Source organism: Pelecanus crispus, chromosome 18, assembly GCF_030463565.1.
Source record: "Pelecanus crispus isolate bPelCri1 chromosome 18, bPelCri1.pri, whole genome shotgun sequence".
NCBI classification, from domain to species: Eukaryota; Metazoa; Chordata; class Aves; order Pelecaniformes; family Pelecanidae; genus Pelecanus; species Pelecanus crispus.
Genome location: NC_134660.1, coordinates 1,322,686 through 1,348,002, shown reverse-complemented (window position 1 = coordinate 1,348,002; position 25,317 = coordinate 1,322,686). Strand labels below are relative to the sequence as shown.

The window sequence follows — 25,317 nt, the reverse complement described above, 5'->3', positions numbered from 1 at the left end:
TACTCTCAGTTAGCTAGAAGCAGGAATTTTTTTTTTTAATACCACATCTATTAAATAAACTATCGGTAAGTTCTGTTGTCTGGAAGACACCACACATGGCTGGAACCTCACAATACGACCCAGGTGGGGAACAGAAATAAATAAAGCCCTGCACCAGTATGGGCACGTTCCAGCCTAGGTTCCCAGAGTATTTCAGATACTGCGAAGCTTTAAAACTTTACGGCAGCGTGTCCACAGAGGAGCAAGATGGGAGGGAAGATGCAAAGAGGTTCTCTTGCAGGTCAAGCAGAATCATGTAAAAGGTAAAAACAGACATTCCGCTCGTTAATTCCCATTCTGGTACCTCCAGAACTTCTTGGTCCGATTTCCTCCACCCCACGAGATGTGCGGGGACACAGGTCCCATTCCCTGGGATTGCGGCGGGGTGCCGGATCGGTCCACGTCGTCGAAGGCGTCGCCGCAACCACAAAAGCACGGCTCTCGCGAGCCCAGTTCTCCCGAGGCGACTGTGCTGCGGGGATGAGGATCAGCATTCCCCTCAAGGCCTTTGGCCGAGCAGATAGTGCCGATAGCATTTGTATTTGCATTGTTCCGAGCAAGTGAGTATTTTCACAGCTGTTCCGAGGTCTTTGGAAGTTGCAGTCAGGCCCTTTAGACACCTAAACTCAGGAAAGCAATTAAGCATATGCTTACGTGTGGTACTGATGACAAATCATTTTCTGTTCTGGAGCTTAGAGAGGGAGAGACCGCATAATTATTTTTCAAAATAACTTCAACAGCAAATGCCAGCATTTCTCAAGTTCAAAAAAAACTGAATCGAGACCTTTTCTGGGACACACAGAGACTGGGGGGTCACCAGAAATGTAAAGGGAAACGCCTGAATGTGGAGAGCCTCTTCTTCCTGGTAACATTCATTTTGTCAGCCACACGAAAACCAGCGATGCTGCTTGGATTTTCATACCAAAACCAGCAGCAGCTCCAGCTGAGGCAGCTATGGAGCAGGGATGACAGGAAGCCCATTTTTGCTGCCCGACTCCAGCAAACCGACCTTCCCAAACCATCCTTACCTGCAGCACAAGGCCTCTTTACTGTTTGGAGACTTAGGGATGCTACTGAGGCATGTGTTCTTCACCCAAATTTGGCCTCGTAGCACCGGGCATCACTCAGAATTACAGAAAGTTTTCTCCTTTCCTACAGAGTGCAAGGAAAAGACATGGCGCAGAACTGAATTGACCAAACGGTCACCTGGGGAGGATGAGCCACAAAACAAAATAGCGGCCATTACGCGCGCACGTAATACAATAAATACATCTACAATAACAAACTACGTAGGGTGCAAGCGCACAACTCCAGCTTGAGTATATGATTGGGGTGGAAATTATTCCTGCAGGCAGAACACGCGTGCACGCACACAGACGCTCTACTGGGTTGCGCGAGCTGCCGCAGTTGCCCCTTCCGAAGGGACTTTGTGCTGTGCTTGCTGGGCTGAAAGCAGAAGCAGCCACCGTCAGGAACGGCAAGCACCAACGCCTTCCCCAGCGCAGCGTGGCATTCCTTCAGCCTCCCGTACGTAGGCACGGGAAGGGAAACGCATCCCTTCCTCAGCACAAAAAACTGCAGTTGGATGCCGGTCTCCAAAATCCACAACAATCCTGAGCTACCAGCCATCAAACCTGCAGCTCATCCGCCCTTCAGCCCCGCCGATGGCAGCAGCCAGGGTGAGCCCAGAAATCAGGGCTCGGCTGCGTCCCCATCGAACTTTTAAGGAATTTGTACTTTCACGTGGGCCAGCTAATAACCACCACCACTTTATATGCAGATGCGTAACAAGTACGTCCCCAACATTCATTGCCTGGGAAGCTCAAAGCTTTTAAAAACTAACAGATATGCCCCAAAAGATTATCGCGATGAGACTCGTGGGGAAACTGAGGCGCAATGGAGAGGAGGGAAGCGACTCTGCAGCAGCCCTCGCCAAAGCCAGCGGCAGAGGCGAGAGCGGGGCCCCATCCTGCCCACCCGCACCACGGTACCCAGCACCCATCCTCCTTCTCGCGGTCCTCGCACAAGCCGCTGACACGGAAAAGCTTTTCGGCAGCGGGCTGAGAGGAGGGGGAACAAAACCAACTTTTTGCATCTTGGCGAGAAGGCGCCCGAGATGAACTGCCCGAAATATAACCAATTTGTTGGCGGTTTTTAAGGGCTGGGGGAAGGGGAGGATGGAGGAGGCCTGGACTATCTTTGGGGGTTGCCATGGCTGCAAGGTCATCCTTCCAGACTTGGCTCTACCAGCAGAGTTCAGACGGGTCAGCGTGTGACCGGCTCAAACCCCGAGGTTAAAAGTTCAAGCAGCGAAGGAAAAACCAATATGTCCACGCAGAGTATGCTGTACAATTTATTTCAATTTACATCAAGCCATGCATATAAAATTTAGATAAATTCTATTCAGATCTGATGTTGCCTGACACACAATGTATGCAAACAGATGTCTTTGGGGCTTGCACTCAGCTTTGGGGAGGAGACAGGGTGCTAAGTTAATATATATTAATAATATATATAAATGTTGGGGGGGGTCCTTTTATTATTTTACAGAAAAGCAGGACGGAGATTTTAGGTTTTAAAACGCTGAATTCCCTTCTCCCGGTTTTAATTTTTTTCCCCCTCTTTGTAATTTCCCGAGCTCTCCCAATCCACGCGGTGTCATATTAAGAAAGATAATGAGTATTTACAACTGCAGCCCTGCTTGTCACTGCAGTTATAGCCTCTATTTATATCCCGTGCCACTTTCTCCGGATTCCCGGTGACTGATGGGTTTGATTTATATTTGAACGCGGTTCCCCCCTTTCTCGCCTCTCCTTGAGGTCCCACCTTCGGAGCGAAGCAGGGCGGCTGCGGCTCGGCGCCGTGGCCACGAGATGGCTCCTGGACCCCTTCTCCAACTCCTGGACCCCTTCTCTGGCTCCTGGACCCCTTCTCCGGCCACCGCCGGGGTCTGCACAGGGTCCCGAAAAGCACCGGGACCCCAAGGGGCCAGCGCTGCTGTGAGCCGCGGTACGGGACCGGACAGGAGGGCGAGCCCCCGCTTCATCCGAGCGCCAGCGCTGCCCAAATCTACACACAAAACTCCCCAATAACTGCCTTTTGCCGCTTTTAAGAAATAATAGGAGGGGGAAAAAAGGAAAGGATGGAATATTATTTAAGAATTAAAAAATAGCAGGGCACCCGAAATGCGGGAGAGAAAAGGGTTCCCGTGGCTGCACGACAGAAAAAAGTCAAATAATTTGGTTTTCCCTGATTATTAGCTCACCTGGGTGGGTTTTTTGGGGGGAGGCGGGCAGGCAGGGAAAAGAGGAGAGATGGGTGGGGGGAAAAAAGGTGGGAGAGCGCCGGAGGATGCCCCCCTTTCCCCCGGGGGGGCTGGGTTAGACCCCCGCCAGGCAAACACTGGAAGCTGGTGCCCGCCCAGGCACCCGCGGGGCTGGGTCCCACCGAGCATCTCCAGCGAGGTGCCAGAGCCTCGCCCGAGCCAGGGCCGGCAGGATGAGGCTGAAATAATAAAATTTGAGTGTTCTGGAAACACACTGCGGCCTTTTAGGGAAAATTAGCCAGATTGTTTCTATAACTCGTTTAATGAGAAACAGTCACACTTTAAGGGGTGCTTGAGTCATCGCAGTAATGAGAAGCTGCTGCACTTCGGACGAACACTGCAGTGATTTTCCAAAGGGCACTCGTCTGTAATAAGTACATATGCACTCTTGCATCTAGCAGCATCTTCCAGCTTCCCAAGATTTTATATTTTTTTAAATAAAATAGCCTGACTTATAAAAAGCTCCTTTAGCCTAGCAAATAAGCAGCAAACTGTTAAGCGCATTTTGGTAAGGCAGCAATTAATAAAATCAACTTGCTTGAAATAAAGGGTTTTTTTCTTTTTTTTTCCCTTTTAAACCAGTCTCTCTTAAGCTGCTTTCAATGGTAAAAATTATGTTTTCAGGTGGCCAATAATTTTCTAATAGCTTAGCTGTTCTTCCTCCAGAAAATAATGAAAAAAATAATTTACAAATTCTTTAGTTAGTCCCATAAATTTGAACAAGCCTACAGTCAGTTTTCTGTTGAAGTAAGACAACCAGAATTTCATACATCAGAATATAAATCCAATTCTCTTTACCTGCCAGAATTTCCTCGGAGAGCAATTTCAAGGTCACAAAGAATGGGCCAAATCCTCAAGTCTTTATTCCGTTTTATTTAGTAATTATTCTGACTTCCCTGAGAGTTTTGCCCGTGACCCGCAGTCCATACAAGTAATGCCTAAGTAATGGTTTAATAAAGACCTTGGCGTATTAAGGTAAGAATATTAGGTCAAATGGCAATCATCCGTCCGAGAGCACGAGTGTATGTTTGCGTTACAAATGTATGTACGAAACCTTCCACATGTTCGAAGCAGTTCCTTATTCCAGGACAGGAAATTAATGATCTACCCACTTTTCAATGACTAAAAACGAGGGAATAAAACCATTTCAGAAGCCCTCAATTTCTCGATATGTACAAAGTGCCTTATTTTCATCATCCCTGTCAGTTATGACAAGTGCCGACTGGACAAATACCAGCTTGAATTCTGGCCATTCATTTCTATTCATGATGATTTGAGCAGGGGCTCAACTGCCTAAAAATATCTATCAGTTCCGTTTTTGGGTTTGGGTTTTTTGATGTTTTTTTTTTTCCCCCCATGGAAGGAACAATAAACTATAAAAACAAGACAGGAAGATTTCAAGATGCTTTGCAACGGTTACAGCTGCTGCATTTCAGGCTCCGGTTCTGCAAAATAGACATTGCCACCATTAAAAAATAAATATAAAAAAAAATTAAAAAAAGCATTTGCCCTCTCAGCCCCCCTCCTCTCCCAAGACGTGCCGGTTGCTTGCTGGAAGCCAAGTTGCAAGAAATAAGATTTACTGCAGCAAGAAGCTTTTACTATATTTGTAGTGAGTGTTTCTTTTATATCAGTTCCAGGCTCCAGCTCACAGCATCCCTTGAAGAACAGATGTCCTGGGGACGTGTAACCATTCATCCTAACCACAGTTTGGGGGGTCAGTCCTGTAGGAGCCGGCAGCCAAGAGGGCTCTACAATTGGCATGAGAAATCTACTTTTCTGATGAGCCGGAGAATAATATAAAAACGGAGCATTGCTGTGAGCAAAAGACGCTAATTTGCTACACTACTGGATGTGGCTGGGGAGAGGCGGCAGGGGGGAAGAGGGAGGTGGGGGGGAAAGAGGGGATGGAGGAATAAAATTCCACCCAGTTACAGAATCAGTGTTCGAACCTGCTCCCAGTTCTTCATCAGCATGAAAAATTACAACTGTAACCAGATTTTTCTCTGTCGCCAGCGTAAATGTGCTATTACAGCTGTTCATATTTTCACTCTAATGAAGGGTTGCACATTTAAATGGTAAGATTTATTATATATTGTATACCGCCTATGCACATGCAAAACTGTTAACCGACGCCTAAAATGCTGCTTGTTTATTCTGGCATCAATTATCATTTTTCTCAATTTTTAAATAATAAAAAAGCCCATTTCGGCACAGACGGGTTTCTGTTTCTTCCGAAGAAATAAACAAAACCTCAAAATACAAAGCGGGGGGAAGGAAAATGCAACAACGCGGGCCGCGGGATCAAATAAAGAGAGAAAGAAACCCCTTCAGAGAGCAGGACCCTTCCTCATCCCGGCAGAAACAAGCAGCCGATCGCCCGCGCGAGTTTGCTTTTTTGCAGCGAAACCGGTACGAGGTTGGGTTCATAAACAGGTGAAATGATGGAGTTTATTGCAACCAACATCAACACTGAAACTAAATAACTGTGTTGCCATCTCGGTCCCGCTGAAAGACGGATGGTAAACTTGACCTGCCGCTGGTACTATCCGAGTGCCATTTTTTATCGCCCTTGGCCGCCCCCCCGGCTGAGCGCGCTGGGTAAATGCCTGTGCGTGGTCAGGTCAGGCGCGGGCGCGGGTGAAACTCCGTTCACATTTGCATACAGGCGGGCTCTCACAATGAAGACCCATCTGTTCCCGTCACCGAGTACAAATCGAGTGTCACCCAACTCGCTGCAAACGACAGCCGCACGGCCATTAGATGGAGGAACACTTAGCTCAGGTTACGGATATGGAACTGCTGATTTGGGTTTAAATACCTGATAACTGAAGACTTTTTATTACATGCGAACAAAGAGTGAACCTTGAACTGATCGCGAGAGCACCCTGCTCCCCCACACACCCTCCACCCCGACACCCTCGCGCTCCCACCCTTCACCCTCTATTATCCGCACAAAACCGCTGTATATTTTTTCCGAGCACAAAAAAAAAAACAAAAAACCAACCCAGAAACCTAAACCAGATTGAAATGTCACAAAACAGATCTTAACTGCGACCGGTGACATCAAATTTATACAGCAGATAGGACGGGCGCAATAGGAAAAGGGAGAAAAGGATCAGTGGTGTAAACAGACGGCGAACTCTGAACTTTGCATGCCCTTTGAGGTCATTAATATTGGCGCAATGCTGTTCCTTGAACTTCTACTAAATTTTGCCAGGGTGGAAATATTTGCAGCTCGGGTTCAGCAGGGGTGAGGCGCTACCTTCCTCGTGCCCCCCGCCACCCCTCCCAAACCCCCGCTGCAGTCACCAGCCCATCGGTGCCGCCCGCAGCGAGCGGGGACGGCTCAGGACCCTCGTCACCCATGCCACCGCGTCCTCCTCCGGAGCCAGGCGCTGGCTTGGCGCGAGTGCCAAGGCCAGCAGGATCCCAGCCCCAGTTCACAGGGAGCTCTGCCGACCGCGCAAGACGCTTCGGGGGCTGCCCCCATCTCTATCCAGTTTAGAGGTTTCCCGGGGAGCTGCTTTGGTACTTCTCCCCTTCAAGTGTGGGAAGCACTAAACTTCAGCGGTTTACTTTCAAGATGAGGTCAAACGACATTATTTTGTGCTCGGAATGAGCCTCCTGTCCCACAATTAAGCCATTTAGGAAAAAAAGCAGCGAGGCTCAACACTCGTGCAAGAAAACCAGCACGATCACCACCACCACGAACCCCTCCTTGCTTCCACAGAGAAAAGGGGACAGCGAGCACAGCCAAATCCTCCTCATCGCCACCTCCAAGCATCTGCTGCGAACTCTTTGGGCCCGAACACCAGCACTGCACGTTCAGAGCCCAGCACGGCTAGAGCAAGGAACGGGGCTCCAGCCCCCCAGCACCGACGCGCTGCTGGTTTGCAGATCACGCCTGGTGCCACAGCCAAAACCGTTTCCAAGATCACATAACGATGCTACGAGGAAGAGGCCAGAGGTCCTGACTTGTGTCATAACTATTAGCCCACCTTTCTACACCTACATGTGCAATTTAAAAACAACCTTGCAAGGGCAGCCGTGACTATTTTTTCTTATGCCCTTTCTCCCAGGTCCAAGAGCACCCAGGCACTTCCCAGCCAGGCTACAGGGAAGTCCACTCCTGCCCTCCACCAAACCAGAACACCTATGAGTATCGACAGAAGTCACATATTTACTGGGAGAAAAACAGACTATTTCAGAAGCGTGAATAGGAACGCATTTTTGTTCCACCAAAAACATTTATGAGAAGTTGAAATCCTATTAAAGCCCCCAAGATGGGCAGTTTTCCGCACCGTTCATGGCCCAGCTGCCTTCCCCTCTCTTGAAAAGTTCCCGTGAACAAAGTGGGTATTTGCATATCACAGGCAAGGCCCTTCTCGGGATGTCACCGATTTGCATGCAAGGTGGCTGCATGTGGCAGCGCGCTCCGAAGGGAAGAATAAACCAACTAGGAAAAAAACCCATTACACAAGGTTTACCCTTCTGTTGGCTCCAAAAGAAAGAAAGCCCTATTAAAGAGCTGTCACTGTTTTAATTCCAGTTTTCCTACAGGGATATGATCCCATTCCCTTCCCCAAAAGATAAAGCAACTCGTCTGATAGAAATATTGGCTGCTTGGTGTGTGTGGGTGTTGTTTTCTCTTTTTTTTTTTTTTTTTTGTTAGGAGTGAACAGGAACTGAACCTTGAACTTCATTTACCCTTTGAACTCGTTACCTTTAAACAAAATTCCCCATGCTTTCCCTCTTCAAACAAATTTCATCACAATTACAGTCCCTTCCACTTCGCTTAAAGATATATAATCATTGACTTGACCTAATTACCTGGTGCAGGCCTTTCTCTACAAGGTGAAAGCCATATTGGTGTGAACAGAAGCTGACCCCTGTATTCTTGATACCCCAATTTTATTCTAATTATTGTATAGGAGGTTTTCCATCTTCCTCTGTCCTCCTATTCCCTCCCCCCAGTTGCTATTTTGTTGCTGGCGCGTTCGGTGATGCCCTTTGGGTTGCGAGCTGCCTGGAGACAGCCTGCAAAATACATCTCATGTTGAAAAGCATAGGTTTTTTTTCAAGCTCCCCCATTCAATAGGGAACCAGGAGATTCAGCTCCAGCAAAAGGCTGCCAAGAACCGTCTCCCATGGAAGCGCGCACAGCGTGCCCCCTTCACCCACGACGAGCACATGGGCTCGGGGAGCAGCCTCGGACCCCCCCAAAGTGACACCCCACATCACAGTCCCCCTCCAGGGAAGCCTGGGCTGTTTGCACATGTGGATTAAAAGCTTTATGCTACCAGGGAACAGGAATTCCGACATGGAGATTGAAGCCAATGTTTCCGGTAACTCCAGAGCAAGTTGATTACACTGAGAACGTAAGCACAAAGAATTGGGGTTTGGATGGCCCTGCAGTCCCCCGTTCCTCCAAATCCAAGCGAGAAACGCCTCGCCTGTGAGCCAAGGTCATTCAACTGCCCAGAATCAACGTTTTCAGCTAAATATTTTCAGCTTCAATAGAGTCAGTGTGGCAAACCCAGGACTCGGACTCGCGTGCATATCGCACTGTTGGTTTTTCATCCCCTAATTCACGCTCCCAAACTACAATGGGAAGCTGGAGGGTGCTGGGTTGATCCTAGTCTGATGCTACCTCTAACAGCTGGTGTGTTGGAGTCAAATCACTTCACACTCCTCTAGCATCACCCGCCTTGTCATCCTTTACCTTGTCTGTTAGCCTGTTCAAACTGCAGACCCTTCAGAGCTGTAACTTGGTGCAAAACAGCTTTGATGCTGGGTAGTACCACAAAATATCACTGCAACAGGAATGAAATCATCTTCCAAAAGACTAGGACAAGGCTGTTGCACCTTCTTGTATAAGGTTGAAGTTTACTGTGGGTCCTCACCTTCTCTGAGGACGCTTTTTCCCTTAAAAATAAAATTAAGTTGCAATGAGAAGATGGAACTCCCCACCAACGTCATTAGCCTTCTGATTTCTGATGGCATTCAGAGACAGAGAAAGGCTTAAATTACCTCTGCAATTCAAGACATTTCCTTCTTATTCTTTAAAACCAACAAGAAAAATCTAACAAAACCAGCTCCAACATTAATAAAGAGTCACAGCAATTGACAGGCAAGGTCACTGAGAAATGGCACCTCCCTAACCTTCTCATTTGTCTTGGGCAATTGAAAAATAATTAGCAATTGCGAAAGCGTTCAATACCTAAGAGTAAACAAAGGGAAAAGGGTTACTCTAAGTCATGGTCCCATGGCCTGGGGCAGAGCTTTTTCTCATCCAAAAGGTGAGCATCACCCCCATGAAAAATTAGCCGAGGACTGGCCAGGAAGCAAAGGGGAGGGCAGGTGTGGACGGGCAACCGGAGCTGCTCTTTGCATTCAAATCCCTTCCTGCTCCTTAGTTTTATAAGCACCACAACAAAAGAAGAAGCGGAGACAGAAAGAGCCAGCACCGAATCGCGCAGATAGGTGGTGCGCAAACCTCGGTTCTGTGTCAAAGAGGTAGTGCATCCATTTGTTATGGTCTCTTGGCGAGAAAGGCCATGCTCAGATGCCCTGGAGCTCCACTGTAATAAATAGACACTGAAGATTAAAGGAGCAAATCCTACCACCTGCCCCAAGCCTGAACCCACAGATTTAGCATACTGGGGTACCCAAGAGGGATGGAGGCTTTGTAGACGGCGGAGCTATAGCCATTTTATGGCAGTTTCTGCAACCTCAGGGCTTGTGCCGGTGCCCCTGGCTCAGACAGCTCAGCTCCCCTGCTGATCCGTGAATTCAGGGGTTGAACGGGAAGACCAAGGGGGAGGGGAGGAAAGCGGTGCTTGTCCCCGTCCCCAAGCCTACCCCAGCCATCATGGGATCAAACCAAGGAACCAAAACCCAAAGTCACCACGATCCGCACTATTGTCCTCCTCCTCCCAGAGTTCTTTGATCAGCAGCAAGTTTGCATATCAAAGAAAAGAAGGAAAAGAGAATATTCAAATACCGATATTGTCTGGCCTTACTTTCCCTTGGTAGGGCTAGTTAGTTTTCCATCGTAAAAGTTTGTGTGGTTTTCAATCTTCTTGCTTTGCTTTTCTGTTGGTTAGGGCTTTTTTTCTTGAACAAATTAAGAGTGTCTTTGCAAGACCTTAAATATAAAATTGAAGTATTTCTGATCAACTTATTCCAATCACATTTGAAAAGAAAAGCTTATGTTTGGGGTTTTTTTTCCCAATGAGATTTCTGCTAGACTCGGGGGAGAGGAGGCATACAGAATTTTTCCTTGATTCAAAATAAGATGCGGGTTTTTTTCCCCCAACAAAATAACTGAAGCTGATGGATCTGGTCCAGCAGGGCTAGCAGATCCATGGAGACACTCAAAGCAGACATGGAATTTCCACCTACAGATGAAAATAAACCAGCTTCAAATCAGCCTTGGCAGAAAGCAAACTGGAAACCCATCTTAAGAGCAGCATCACCACCCTGACATCCGCTAGATGACAAACATAGCTAAAAGTTGGCAGCAAAGATTTCTCACCTACTTGGGAGATGCCATTACAACTCGAGGGAGCCAAAGTCGTGTTCTGCTCCTTGATGGCTATAGAGATTACTCAGGTAGCCATGGGCTTCCTAGACTAGAGCTAGGACAGGAGTGTGAGCATGGGAAGGGGTACACGCTTGAACCTATTTATTGTTTTATACTTCTAAGGCTGTGCTTTCCTTCCCACCAATCTCCATTTGCATGCAATCTTACAGGAATTGCGATAACAAAACCTCCCAAACTTAACGAAACCACTGGCCTTTCCTTCTAATCATAGCAGAGGGCTAAAGACACAGAGAAGGCAATAATCAAAGGTAGCATCAAAGTTTAAAAACACAATACCAAGGTGAAGCTGAAAAATGCTCTGGCAAATGTAATGTCACTCTCATAAAATAATGGAACAGATTTAAAAAAAAAATCAAAAAGGGACTAAATTACTTTATGAGCACCTAGGCTATAATTGCCTTCTTAGCAACAAGCAACCTTTGGGTTTTTAAAGAGCGAATGACCTTAGGCACATACGGTCAGCCTTTCTGATCAAGCTACAAAATTAGCAGACGAAGGGTAATGTGGAAGATGTAATATATCTAGAGACTTTACTGAGCGTTTGATGTGGTGCCACAGCAAATCTCACTGAAAAAATTAATTTACCTCAGCTTGGATAGAAGCAATCGTCACAGACTGAAAATTGGCCCAAGGGCCACAGACAAAAGCTGGTGATAAATGGCTTTCTGTCACGTGGGGAAGAAGCGTCTGTGTTGGGGTACTGCAGGGTATTAGTCCCCGTTTTATCTAAGGCAAGTAAACAGTCCATTAATTCAATGAGCAGGAAGATACTAAATTAGGTGGTAATGCAAATATCAAGTGAAAGCAGAGGAAATAATAGTAGGGGACACAGAGAGGTTAGGAATATGGATAGAATAATAAAATGAGATTCATCCTGCTAAAGAATAAACTAGGGTAACAAAAAAAAGTAATCCAGAGCACATCCAGCACCAGGGAACGTTATGGTGTAAAAAGGGAGAAAAGAATATGCCACATAATTGAGGATCTCAAAAATAAACTGGTTGCTTGGTGCACAGAGGTGAGGGACCTCTGCCACTGAGAGCAGGGGAGCCAGGATAACAGTAGGCTTCTTCCAGCGATGATGCAACACCAACACAGGCTAAACCCCAACACTGGATCTGGCCCGAAATCTTGGCAACTCACACCTAATACCCTGACCACACGAAGGGCGTGCACAGGAACAGGATGGAAACCATTTGCCTCCAAGGTCAGGGGATCTCTGAACTCATCCTGTAGCCCACAGCTCCCTGGAATAACCAGGTCTGCTTTGAAGCACGAGGATATGAATGAAGTTTAAGGAAGCAGAAATCAGGGTAGACTTGAAAGCTCCACTGAGCCAAAGACCTCTCCTGCAGACGTCCACGGCCTTTGGGGGACAGCAGAGTTCTGTCTTTTTAGGTAACTAAAATTGGGTAAAGCAGAGATACAAGTTATGGGGGGTGGACAGCACCACCCTATATATATTTTCAAAGATTGACACCAACTGCCTGCCTGCTCCAAATCTTCAAGGAAAGTTCATCTCTATCATGCATGTCCTCTCCACACACCTCATGCATCAGGTGTTTATCAGGAAAGGCAGAGTGCTTCCAGGATTTGGAAGGAGTTCAGAGAGTTCAGGGAGCTTTGCTCCACTAAATTTTGTCCTCCCTTGGTTTTTGTGACTTCTTCGCCCACAGCTAGCACAGCCCCTCCTAGGCATCTCTTTTGGCAGGCTCCTGTTGCCCTCAACATAAGACTGTCTCAGCACTGAATGCCTTTGCCCCAGATACCATCAGTTTAAAGTTAAAATAAACTCCTGATTTCTTCCTTCAAATGCCATCATTTTTGTTAATGCTTTGATCCTCAGCAGAGTGATGCGAGACCATTTTCATTTACAGCAGATGGCCAGTCTCACTACTAAATGCAAAATAGTTCTTTGGCCAGAGAATCTGAACAAGGTGCCACTTGCACTCCACATCGGCCCCAGCTCAATGAGAATTATCTCCTCCAGTCCAGTGGATGAATCTTACTCTAAAACCAGGCTAATGCTCTCCTACTACTCTTTGACATGCCTAGTAAGCTCCTTGGGTTTGTCCAGGCAAGGAAGTCAAGGCTTCTTTCTCCAAAGGCTACCCAAGTGCCAGCAGCATCTTTGCATTGCTTTGCTGCTGGGAAGGTGTCATTGCGAGGGCAACTTGGTTAAAAACTGCAGCTGCAGAGACACAGCCCTGGGTGATGGGATGCTTCAAGGAATTGATCTATCTGCCAGAACGTTTGTTCAAGCACAGGGTGAGGGTGGATAGAGGAACGGCAGCAATTCACCAATTTCAAACAGCAGCTCCCACTTTAACCTATGAGTGCAGGGAAAAAAAATAGGGGTGAAGCTTTGTAACCAAATAAAGAGAGCTTTGAGCTCAATAACAGGCATTATCCTATGGCAAAGATTTTGTTATTGTTGAGTACTGATTCCTTTATCTCTCGGAGACAATCAACCTTCAGCCAGAGGAGTCTAACCTTAAAACCCCATAACTCAATTTTACATAGTGTTAAAGTTTGGGGGGGCTATTTGTCAGTGCTGGAGCTGATACAATCAGTCTGGAGGACCCTAGAACAAAGAGCAGCGGGTGAAGAGCGTGTCACCTCCACACACATTCGTTTCCTTGATGAACAAGGAGCTATTAGTTGGCGAGAAAGCATTATCAGGGTGAAGGATGATGCCGATTGTCTCGGCTGCTCTTCCCGTGACACTGGATTAGAAGAAGTCCCCGTGTTTGCTCAGCGCCCCACCGGCTCTGCCCCCACCGCGCACAGGTACGTGTCCGCACACTCACAGCCACCCTTCAACACAGACCAAAAATCAATCTGGACACCCAATCTCTTCCAACTGCCACATCTCTCCGAGGGTTAAACAATAAAAGTTTAACTTGTTTTAAGAAGTAGTTCATCACCGTAAGCCTTAAACAAAGCTACTCTTTAAAATACACATGTGCACACGCACACGCAAAATGCCTTCGTGCAAAATGAGAATGACAGAACATCCAACGTTGCCTCTTTGCTTGAGTAACCCCACCAGCAGGTACAACAGCTCTAGGGAGAAGCTTGCTGAATAAAGTTACCTGGAGTCCTTACGTTTAAAGGAGAAATGAAATAAATTAAAAGAAAAAAAAAAAAAGAGGCGGCCTTTTCTTCCCTCCAGTTGTCCTTTAACGCGTTTCACTTTAGAATTTATTATAACCGGTCTTTAAATTAAATTCTTCAGGACAGTGGCTTTATTTTTGCATGTAGTGATTTTCAGCACTACATAACCTGAGTAATAATTTAATGTATTCCCTGTGGCTCACACCGCACCACACATTTAAGCACATGCTTAAGTTGGAATGAAGTCAGTAGTAGTTTAGCACGTGTTAACGTATATATAGCAGGGGCTTTTATTGCTGTCCAGACCATTTCTCTCAGCTGGGAATGTTGTATTTTGGGACTTATTAGTGTTTCAAGATTGATCCTGCAAGATATGGGTACAGTCATCATTATTCCCAAGAGCAGTTCCACCCAGGTGAGCGGACAATACTCTGAGCGCGTCTGTGGGATGAGGCTGTCTTTATTCGGAACGTCTCTTGCTTTTCCCCCCAAGAGAGAAGGGCCCCCGCGGCTCTGCGTGCACATGGACCCGGAACATGGGGCAAGCACATGTTTTGTTTGCCTTTTTGTCCTCGAGTTGTCACGCAAATGCGTCCCACAGAGGAATGAAGAGAAGCTTACCCTGGTTTCAGACAAGTCATCTTGTCATTCGAGCAGAGGAAGAGCTTCACCTCCTCTGCTAACGACCTCATTACGCTCAAAACCCTACTATGAAAAAAGCAAAACCCAAATCTTTGCTATAACCTCAGTATGTTTCAAGCGCATAACCTAGAGCATCTCTTACCCTCGTTCCTGTTGACGTATGCACGCAGAAGCCACCAAATATCTTACCTTACTATTCGTATATTTGGTGCAAGAATGTCAAGTCTAGATTTGCTGTAACTCCATGGATACCGGTACCAAGCACGCTCAACCCCTGGCACTTCTGCAAAGGCGAAATACCATTTCCCGAGTCACGGCGAGGTCCCTGGTGCCAGCCGGGGGCTCTGGGCATCCCGCAGCTGCTTCTGCACGGCCACAGGCCACCGACCGGCTGATCCAAAACCGGCACCTGCCCGACCACCGCACCTCAGCATCCCGCGCTCTGAGCCCCCCTCCCACAGCGAAAACCTCGTGCAGGTCGGTAACAAGAGACTGTGTTGCCTGTTGATTTAGGAAACCAGAATCGCTTCTTTTTAAAAAAGGGCAGAAGAGACGCTGTAATGAAGTTCCACCCCGACACTTTGTTAACTTACATTTCCTGCATATTGATCCCTCTGCTGGGGAGAACACAGAGACACAAAGCGTTTATGCCTCGGATTTACATACTGATGAATAAAAAGGCCTTTAGGAGGCGGGCGCGTAAGTTATCCCAGCCCCCAACGCAACAGCAACTTGCGCATTGATAATTCACGTGCCTTTGACATGAGGAACACGCAGCTCGCCACGAGAGGAAGCTCCATCCCGGCTCCTGACAGCTGCCACACCACCCGCGACCACGCGCCCGACAGCGTCGGCTCAAAGGTGCCCGTGCACCCAGCCCCCTGCTCCCGCTGAAATAATCTACGGGCTGAGGGCATCCTCTGCTACAATTAATTTTAAGCTGCGATCATAAGCCAACGCTCCCCATTTTCATGCAAGCTCACTGTTGCTAAGCCGCTTACTAAAAAAAAAAATCCAAGTAACACCTTGTCATTAAAGACTGTCCCTCTAGGTACGGAAAAATAAATCTATTCATCTGATCCTGCACTTACAAAGCAATATAAAGAAACTTCAATTATGCTTTTTCCCTGTCGGCAAACAGCGAAGAAGGCAGGATTTTTGCTTTAGAAAAGCCTCATTAATAAGTTATTGGCATTTCACTGACTTCTAAGCAATTTGAATTAAAACTCCTGTCTGGGGCCCACAGACCCACCAAACTGCTGAGATTTTACACCACATGTTTCATAACATTTTTATTTTTCTTAAGCGCTGGTGAGGTCAAGGAATTACTTGAGAATCTCAGCTTAGAAAACAAGCAAACATCCCAGCGGTTGGGCAGAAACCTCCTTCCAAACCACAAACTAAGGCATGCAACACCCAAAGACCGAATCACAAACACATTATTTTGTGTAAAAGCAACTCATGCTTTTAAAGCCAGGGCTTGAATCCTGAGGTTGACAGTCCTCACTTGCAAATAACCACCATGAAATTGCATCCCATTTAGATGTGTGAGCTTAAGGGACAGGCTGGACCAAAACATTTCGGGGCCTGATCCGGTGTGTGTCAGGATTATGTCCCAAAAAAAGCCCTAAGGAACCAGCCGACAGGACAATCCTAAGAGATCTCGCCCTCTGGTCCTCCCATCAGTCAGTGCCGATGTGTTATGTTTCAACACTTTATACAGAAGAACGGCTTTTATGGGGTGCAGGGGAAGACAAGGGGGGAGATTAGACGAGACAGAAGGCACCTGCAACTGCCCAGCCTTCCACAGACACCCTTAGCACAAGAACAGCCGCTCGGACCAACTTCCACATGCCTCCGCTTGAGGAAAAACGACTCTGGGCTCAAAACGGGCACCCGCAAAACTGCGGGCTCCGCCGGCTGCCCTCAGGACCAGCACCTGCAGCTCGACGTGCCCGGCTGATGGGAGCTGCAGCCGCAAGTCAGGATTTCTGGAGCAATTACTTGCACTACAATTCGCTGCAGCTGTAAAATCCCAGATGAGAACATGAAGCCACTTTGGGTTGGGTTGGGATTTGGGGTTGGGTTTTTTTTTCCCATTTGTTTGTTTTAAATGAAAGCTGAAAATCTTGGTAGCATTACTCTCACCGCTGCTTGATCTCTACAAAGGTCTGAGCTTTCCTATATAATTTATGCATCTATTTCTGGCAGCCTGCAAGCAACCCACCCTCCTCCTCTCCACCCCGAACAAATAATCCTTAATATAGAGGTGAACCGAGTTGCTCTGTATAAAATATAGCCAAACCTTTTGACCAGCCAGAGTACCGTTCCAGGAACTTATTTGCACAATGCCAGAGACATTATCACACTGGGCTTGAAAGCACTAATGTTATGGTGCATTTCCATTCAGAAAACGATAAATCAAGGAACATGAGCTCTGTAGCTTAAAGGGAGTCTGATTTCTTTACAAACTCTCACGCGCTATTAGTAGATATTTTTTAGAAAACACGTTGTTTTCTTACACGTGGATTCGTGCCTGTTCTCCTCCCCTTGGCAAAACTCATATTGAGCTGGTCCAACCTGCTCCCAGTCATGGTAAGGAATCAGGAGACATAACTGCTCCGTGTTTTAACCTCTCGCTGCCTGGGCTCATCCGGACGATGCCCGAGGTCAGAAAGGAGACAAGCCAGGAGAAGCCTTCAACAGCAACCGCGCTCCTCGCAAACCCCTTCCCCGAACGGTTCTTACGCTGTTTCATAAGGCTTAAAAGTACCTCAACAGCAAGTTTATAATAACCCGGTCAAAAGCAACAAAAGACATTTCTGGACATCAGGGAGGCAGAGATAATTGCTTCTAATGGTATTTGAAAAGAAAAATGTAAAGCTTTCAACTCCAGCATAAGAGGCATTTCCACTCATCTGCAGGCAGTCAGGGTTTGATCTATACAGCCCATCGAACTTGCAGATACTCAGCATTTCTGAAACGGGTTCTGAGTCTGCGTTTTATTTCACACACTTTCTTATTACACCTGAAATTCAGCTGCGTTTGGGTGAGCGGCTCCCTGGGGCCGCAGCGCCGGCTGAGCGCCCCAGGCCACGCCACCCTCCCCTGCATCGGTCACCAGTGCCTCGCCACCGCTGCTTATCCCGGCGCAGCGGACATCAGGCTGTCACTGGGGAAGGAAACCACAATTTCCACTTTTGGTTTGGAAAAAGCAGAGATCTGCCCTTACTCCATCCACACAAGGGCTTGGATTCAGCCCACACCGAGCCGCCCAAGCTCCCGCAGCGGGAAGAAGAAATCCGCAGAAACACCTGGGTTGGAGGTGGGTTTTTCGGGGGGAGGGGGGGGTGTGGTGTTGGTTTGTTTTGGGGTTTTTTCTCTTTTATTAAAAGTAACAAGAAAGCAAAAGGCGCCCACGCGGGTTCCCAGCTGCGCAGCGGCGCCGGCCTGCGCCACACGGGGGCGCTGCAGAACTCCGCCGCTGCCACCGCGCCCGCACCCCCCCATGCACCCCCCATGCACCCCCCAATGCACCCCCCAATGCACCCCCCAATGCACCCCCCACACCAGCCCGCCCCCAATGCACCCCCACACCAGCCCGCCTCCCATGCACCCCTCAATGCACCCTGCACCCCCAAAGCAACCTGCACCCCCAAACCAGCCCGCCCCTCATGCACCCCTCAATGCACCCTGCACCCCCAATGCACCCCCAATGCAACCTGCACCCCCAACCTGCACCCCCAAACCAGCCCGCCCCTCATGCACCCCTCAATGCACCCTGCACCCCAACCTGCACCCCCAATGCACCCCCCAATGCACCCTGCACCCCCAATGCACCCCCAAACCAGCCCGCCCCTCATGCACCCCTCAATGCACCCTGCACCCCAACCTGCACCCCCGATGCACCCCCCAATGCACCCTGCACCCCCAATGCACCCCCAAACCAGCCCGCCCCTCATGCACCCCTCAATGCACCCTGCACCCCAACCTGCACCCCAATGCACCCCCCAATGCACCCTGCACACCAGCCCGCCCCCCATGCACCCCTCAATGCACCCTGCACCCCCAATGCACCCCCAATGCAACCTGCACCCCCCAAACCAGCCCGCCCCTCATGCACCCCTCAATGCACCCTGCACCCCAACCTGCACCCCCAATGCAACCTGCACACCAGCCCACCCCTCATGCACCCCTCAATGCACACTGCACCACCACCTGCACCCCCAATGCACCCCCCACACCCCCAATGCACCCCCCCGCACCCTGTACACCAGCCCGCCCCCCATGCACCCCCCAATGCACCCTGCATACCAGCCCGCCCCTCATGCACCCCTCAATGCACCCTGCACCCCCATCTGCACCCCCCAATGCACCCCCCTGCACACCAGCCCGCCCCTCATGCACCCTGCACCCCAACCTGCACCCCCAATGCACCCCCCGCACCCCCCAATGCACCCTGCACACCAGCCCGCCTCCCATGCCCCCCCATGCACCCTGCACCCCCCAATGTACCCCCCTGAACACCCACCAATGCACCCCCTAATGCACCCTGCACCCCACACTGCACCCCCACCCTTGCCTGAGCAAGGCTGCGTGCCCACCCACACCCCCAGCGCCTTCAGGTGCCACTGAAAACATTCCTGCAGGCTGGATTTTTAAAAGCAATTAATTCCGTCTTTAGGAAGTGATTCCTCAGAGTTCAGAAGCCTGCAGGAAGCCCCGGGAAAACAAAAGCGGAGGCTGTGGTTGTAGGTGCGAGGACTACCTAGAAGCAGGGAAGCACGTGTTGTTGCGAACACCGCACGCTGCGGGGAGAAAGGGCTGGGTGCTCCAAAACACCGCTGAGAGGGAACGCGGTACGCACGCCCCGGCAGAGCGGAGCGCGTTCAGTCTCGTGCAGGGGCTGCGCTGGAGGCTGCCACGGACCAGGCAAGAAACTTCTAAAAGAAGTTCACAGACTTCCCCCTGGATTTGCAAGCTGGCTCACCGGCATCTTGTTTCTGAACAGTTATGTACAAAACTCACCGGTATTTTATTGTTTCCCTACCCATTTCTAGAAGGCCAAACATGAGCAAATGGGGCCTTCTCTGGGATGCAAATGGATTCAAGAATTACCTGGAGACGGATTAAGGATGTGCCACCTCTTTACGGTTCTGACCCCCTCAAAACCTCTCGCAGCACGCTGCATTTATATCTGTGCCCCCCGTTGCCCCCCAAGCCTCTGGGGCACAGTGAAGTACCATCTCATCTACCACCCTCCACACCTTTTAAGAGAAAAGCCATTTTTAGCACATTTTTATAAATCAAAGGGAATGTTTGCTGAAGGATTTTATTTTAAGACACTCGGAACTTACATATTTAAAAAAAAACCCACCACACAGAACTGAATGAGCTGTAAGTATGTTTGGCCCAAGTTCTCTGCTGACATGATGGAAAAATCTTGGAAGTCAGAGGCAAGATTTCTTACCCTGGAGACCATGCCTAACAGAACCCGTAAAGTACATTCCTGTCACTGTGAGTTATGCTCCCTTCCACATGCTAACGGATACCTGCGTAATATAAAAGGCAATATATTGTTGCTTATGTTGTTGTGACACGGCAGTACAGCCGATAGCCAGGCGCGGGGACAGAAGCCGCAGTGGCCCTCGCCCCCTCAGCTCCGTGTGATCTCCTCGTGACACGGAGTGAATCGCTCGGCTCCTGGCTCAGCATCCCTCCAGCAAGAGATCTGATGCTCTGTAATGGTCTCAGAAGCACCGCTAAGGAGCCACCGGGAAACCCCAGCTGATAAAGCAATACCTGGAAGTGCTAACTGTTAAGATGCGCGACTCCTGCCCCTCAGGACGCTGGGGTATCTACCTAATGCTTCAGGAAAACTAAATGAACGGACACCGCCAAATTAAGTGATCTACCAGTTGAAGAGACAAAACATTTCTGAAAAGTCTTCAAGCGGTCTGAGCAGAGTACATTACATGGGAAGTGTCTCCTAAGAAATACTTATCATTGTAACAGTACTCAGTACTTCCAGAGTGCTTCCCAGCCTCCCAGCACTGTACAAACATTAGCTTCTTAATCACTCATTAGGGACGATCCTATAGAGCTGGGCCATGCCTCATTGAGTAAAGTCATCCCCAACTCGCTCAGTCCCTCCTGCTCCCTCCAGAGACAACTTCGAAGGTTCTTCCCGATTCCCACGAGAAGTTCAGAGCACGCAAGGAAAAAGAGTGTTCAAAATGAACGGCGGTGGCATTCCCTTGTCTCCAAACTCCCCCATTTTTTATAGCAAGGAGAGCAGAAGCGAGCATCAGCCCAGCCAGAGACCTGCTTCCGTTAAAACCTTGAATTAATAAAGTCGGGAAATTCAGGAGGGCGGGAGATAGCAGCCTTTAACAGCGCTGTGGGCTTGCACCTAAGGACACAACCTCTTGCTGTTGCAAAACAGGGCTAAGAAGGGACGGAAAAAAGCCACAGGAATGGTAAGTATGTTCCTACATCCGGCTAATTCATTCTTCTGGCCACAGCTAGATGGATTACCCCCCTGCATCAGGCACCTGCGCTGCCCAAAAGGAGCAGCCCTCGGTCACTTACGGGTACGACAGCAGCACCCCGAGGCTCCATCGTGGCGCAGGCTCCGTACTAGCACACGGGAGCAGGGCGCCTGCTCCAGGGACCTCGCCGGCTAACCGGAGAAGAGAGTGCGGAAGCAAAAAGGGGCACGGTAAAAGTGAAGGTTCGCACACTCGGAGAAGCCAAGACAAACTTCGATCATGATGAAAATCAGTTCATGCAATAAAACTTTCTACTTTTCCCACAAGGATGTTCAAATTCAGAAACCAGAACTGTTTGACACACCCTTTAGCTTAACTTACTTCTCTGAAGTAACTATTTAAACTCTCAGGTGACTGACATCGTATTCATTTAAAAAAAAAAAATCATTGTGCCTTCACCTTCTATAGTGAAAAAAGTAAGCAAAGAAAACAAGCAAGCCAACCCCCAAATCCCCCAACTAAGCAAAAAAATCTGATAGCAAGTCATCACAAATTCAAAAACCCAGAGGAAATCACAACCCTGACCCATATCCATCCCACTGGCAGCCACCTAGAAAAATTCATTCTGATGATGCCCTGTAGGCATGGTTTGTGGAACCATGGCAGGGCAAAGAAAAGGTTCCAAAATCCTGTGTTCAGCCTTTTTCCCCTTTAATATTACTGTTTCAGACTACCAACAGCCTGCATCCAATCAGCCAGAATTGCTCAACTTTCATCCAGAACGAACACACACAAAGTCCAGCCCATGATTTGCTGTTATTCAGCACTCTTACCAGTTTCCAAGAACTAACACCTCATTTCAATGTAACTGCTCCTGATGCCAGCTTTTTCCCCTCCTTTTTGTAGTATGCAATTTTTCTGTGTTATCAATCTCCTCGCCATTCACCCATTTGGGCATCCTTCCATCGAGCCTGGCATTTCATCTGTGTGTGAAAACTTCCAGTGGTGCCAAGTGTTTGCATACCTTGCAAGTGTAATGTCAAACTCTGCCCCTTAGAGCTGCCAAAAACCACCACTCAAAGTTAGCAAAGCAAATACCTCTTTAGACAAGCTTAATAAACATGCCAGGAGAAACCCTAGACTTCATAGAGACATTGCTCGCCTGACGAGGCCAAGTTTGAGGTCTTCAGCACCCTTTCATGTCCCATTTAGGCCAACATCCATTATCCCTGTCACACGTCCTCCATCCGCACTCTACATAAGTGCATCATATCTGAGCACACAGATTATTTAAAACAACCAGCCCCAAACTCCACACCTCTTTTCTTGCTGCAATTACTAGCTAACTATCAGACCAACCTTGTCTCTAATCAGTCTAAATGAAGACATTTATTTTGTGGTATAAATCAAAACGCAGATATGCCTAGCGTTTTGCACTGTGCAAAGGAGCTAACTTTGGTGCCCATCAGCTCTTATGGCCTCGTCCCAAATAAATCCTCATTTCTTTGTATTCTTGACTGATGACTACTGATTCCTAACAAGAGTGGGAGTAGACATGAAAGAGTGCATTGAGCGGAGAGAGGTGGGGAAGAGGAGCGTCCGAAGCAGAGAAAATGAAAGAGTAAGGACAAGGCAGGGAGGTGGTGGGGGTAAAAAGCATGGGGGAAAAGTGCAAGGGAAGTGAAAGAGGAGGAGGAAACAAGATCTGTGGAAAGTGGGAGACTGAGAATCTGAGACCAAAGCAGTCAAGCCTTCACTAGGGCCCAAAGATAGCCCCTGAGAAGATCAGAACAGTCTCAGCTCTGCAGGCTTCAATTTCAATAGCATGTCTCAAATCCATCACTCCTAAACCGCTGCTCACAAGCGGACGTGAGCATTGCAGCAACTCTTTGCCCAGAAAACCCCCGTCTGGCATTCAATGCTTTGGAAAGCGCCCTCAGCCTCGGATGCCAGCTCCCACCCACCGCTCGGCTGGGAGCCCTTGTACGCTCGCAGAAAGGAGCCCCAAATTCCCAAGCACTAGAAGGTCCCACAAAAGGCTCTCCAAAGCAAAGCACTTTAAAGAGGCCTAATTTTCAAAGGGCCAAGGAAGACAAGATTTGAGAAGACACAGACCCTTTAAACTGTGAGGCTGAGCACCCAAGAAGAAACACACCCAAAAGTCACGTTAACTGTGGGAAATGCTAGCCACCAGGTCAAATTCTGCTCTTTTCCAGCACTGCTGTCATTCCAAAATAGAACAACCAACTCCAGTTTGCACCAAGATAATCAAGAAATACATTTAACTTAGCAATACTAATTCAGGATCGCCGTAACATTTTATGGTCATTGATAAAACAGGTACCAGTTAACAAACAACAACAAAAAAACCACAAAAAAAAACCCCAAACCAAAATACCTTCAATGTTATGAGATAGATGAATGACAACAAGGAAGTCATACTAGATTCCACTTACCTTTCCATCTTCTTCACTCAACAGCTTCAAAAAGCATCAGAGACTTACCATCATCCTGGAAGTCTGAGGGAAGTGAAGCATCAGATATCATGGAAGGAGCCAAACTCCAGCTCTGATTTTCATCAGAACTGTCCTGTCCAAAGCCAGCATCGCGCTGATCCTCTCCTAGAAAGAGGAGAGACTGATTTTAGTGGAAAGGACTCATTTCTAAATCCAAATCTTATTGCCTATACCATGAGACATGCTTCCTCCTGGTTCCCACCTTCCACTGAAGTTCTCTACAAAACCCCAAAACGCTTTTGTGGGTTTAAGGGCAGATTCATTGTTTAGGGCCAAGGCAGCATATTCCTGCTGCACGAACACTCATGCCGGATATGTACAGACTTCACACCTGGAGGGCACACAAGGAGGAGGCTGGAAATACCAGTCTTGAGGCCAAACTACCAGAGCTACGTCCAATTCCTGGTTCTTGCCCTCAGTACATGACCTCCGCATAAATCATCCATCTGTAAAATGGAGGACTACGCTACCTGCTTCCCTAGAATGAAGAATCTTCCTATATTGTAAGAAAAAGCTTTGAGAGCCTTAAGTGAAGAGTGGTAGGGGAAAAAAGGTTGTCTCCCTATGACAGGCAGCCACATACAAATTAACAAAGCAATGTGTCTGTGCGGAGGCAGGAGCTATTACCTCCTCGTACTTGATGTTGCATTGAATTTTTCTGTAAGCAGACATTTTGCTAGGGAATTTCCTACTATGCAGAAGGCACTTTGATACTGCAGTGACAGACGTTAATATCAAATTTTAATATAAATGGAGTGCAGCTAGCCTACCTGTAGAAGAAAATACTACTCACCCTAAACAAAGCGAAAAAGTGGTCTTTCAAGCTTTTGCCTTACATTTCCTGAATACACACAGCCCAGACTGCTGATAACAGAGGTAAAGACAGCTGCTTACTCATTCAACACACAACAAACAGCACAAAAGGTGAGTTTTCAGTTGATGTTAATTGTGTTCAAACACTAAAACCAAGTTTTATCTCAGCAAACAGAGGAACCGTGCCCCACAATTTAAATCAAGCACTGATGAAAGGGTACCAAGGGCTGGAACGGAGGGTTACAACGCTCTTCCTCCCACCAAGAAACAGAGTGGAGACACCATTAAGTCTCCAGGAGCAGAAAGACATGACAATATTTTTGATATTTTATTTCCAACATCCCAGGTTGCAACCTTCCCTTGCTTGCTCCGAGCATGAAGCTCTCGGAGACCCCAGGCTCCTGCATTCAAGGGCACATTTTCAAGAAAACTTCAATTCTTCACCAAAAGGAACAATCTGGCTGTGAAGAACATAACATACACAAGATTGTCTTCCCACAGATCAGTTCCTTAAAAAAGCAAATCACACTGGGTGCCAGACACCATGATAGTCTTGCTGATATTATAAGCTCAAAGGCCTTGAAAAACTGATTGAAGATTTGACTTTGAGATTTAGCAAGGGCCTATGGGGGTCAGTGACAGAACAGAGGGGTCCCTGGCAGTCAGCCCTTTAAGCCATTACAACTTTCCTAACAGGGGAAGAGCCCAAGCAGCAATCAAATCTCTTCCCAGCTCTACGCTCACTGGCTGCCAGCAGCCATCCCA

The 25,317-nt window shown here is 48.1% G+C and overlaps 1 protein-coding gene across 1 annotated transcript in view; it reads right to left on the bottom strand.

Moving 5' to 3' along the window:
- The window catches only part of SKAP1 (src kinase associated phosphoprotein 1), a 159,585-nt gene that overhangs the window by 105,142 nt on the left and 29,126 nt on the right, over nucleotides 1–25,317 (bottom strand). Inside the window, exon 4 of the mRNA XM_075722878.1 lies at nucleotides 23,728–23,844. Within this exon, the coding sequence (XP_075578993.1) occupies nucleotides 23,728–23,844 (117 nt within the window). The remainder of the gene's footprint in view (nucleotides 1–23,727; nucleotides 23,845–25,317) is intronic.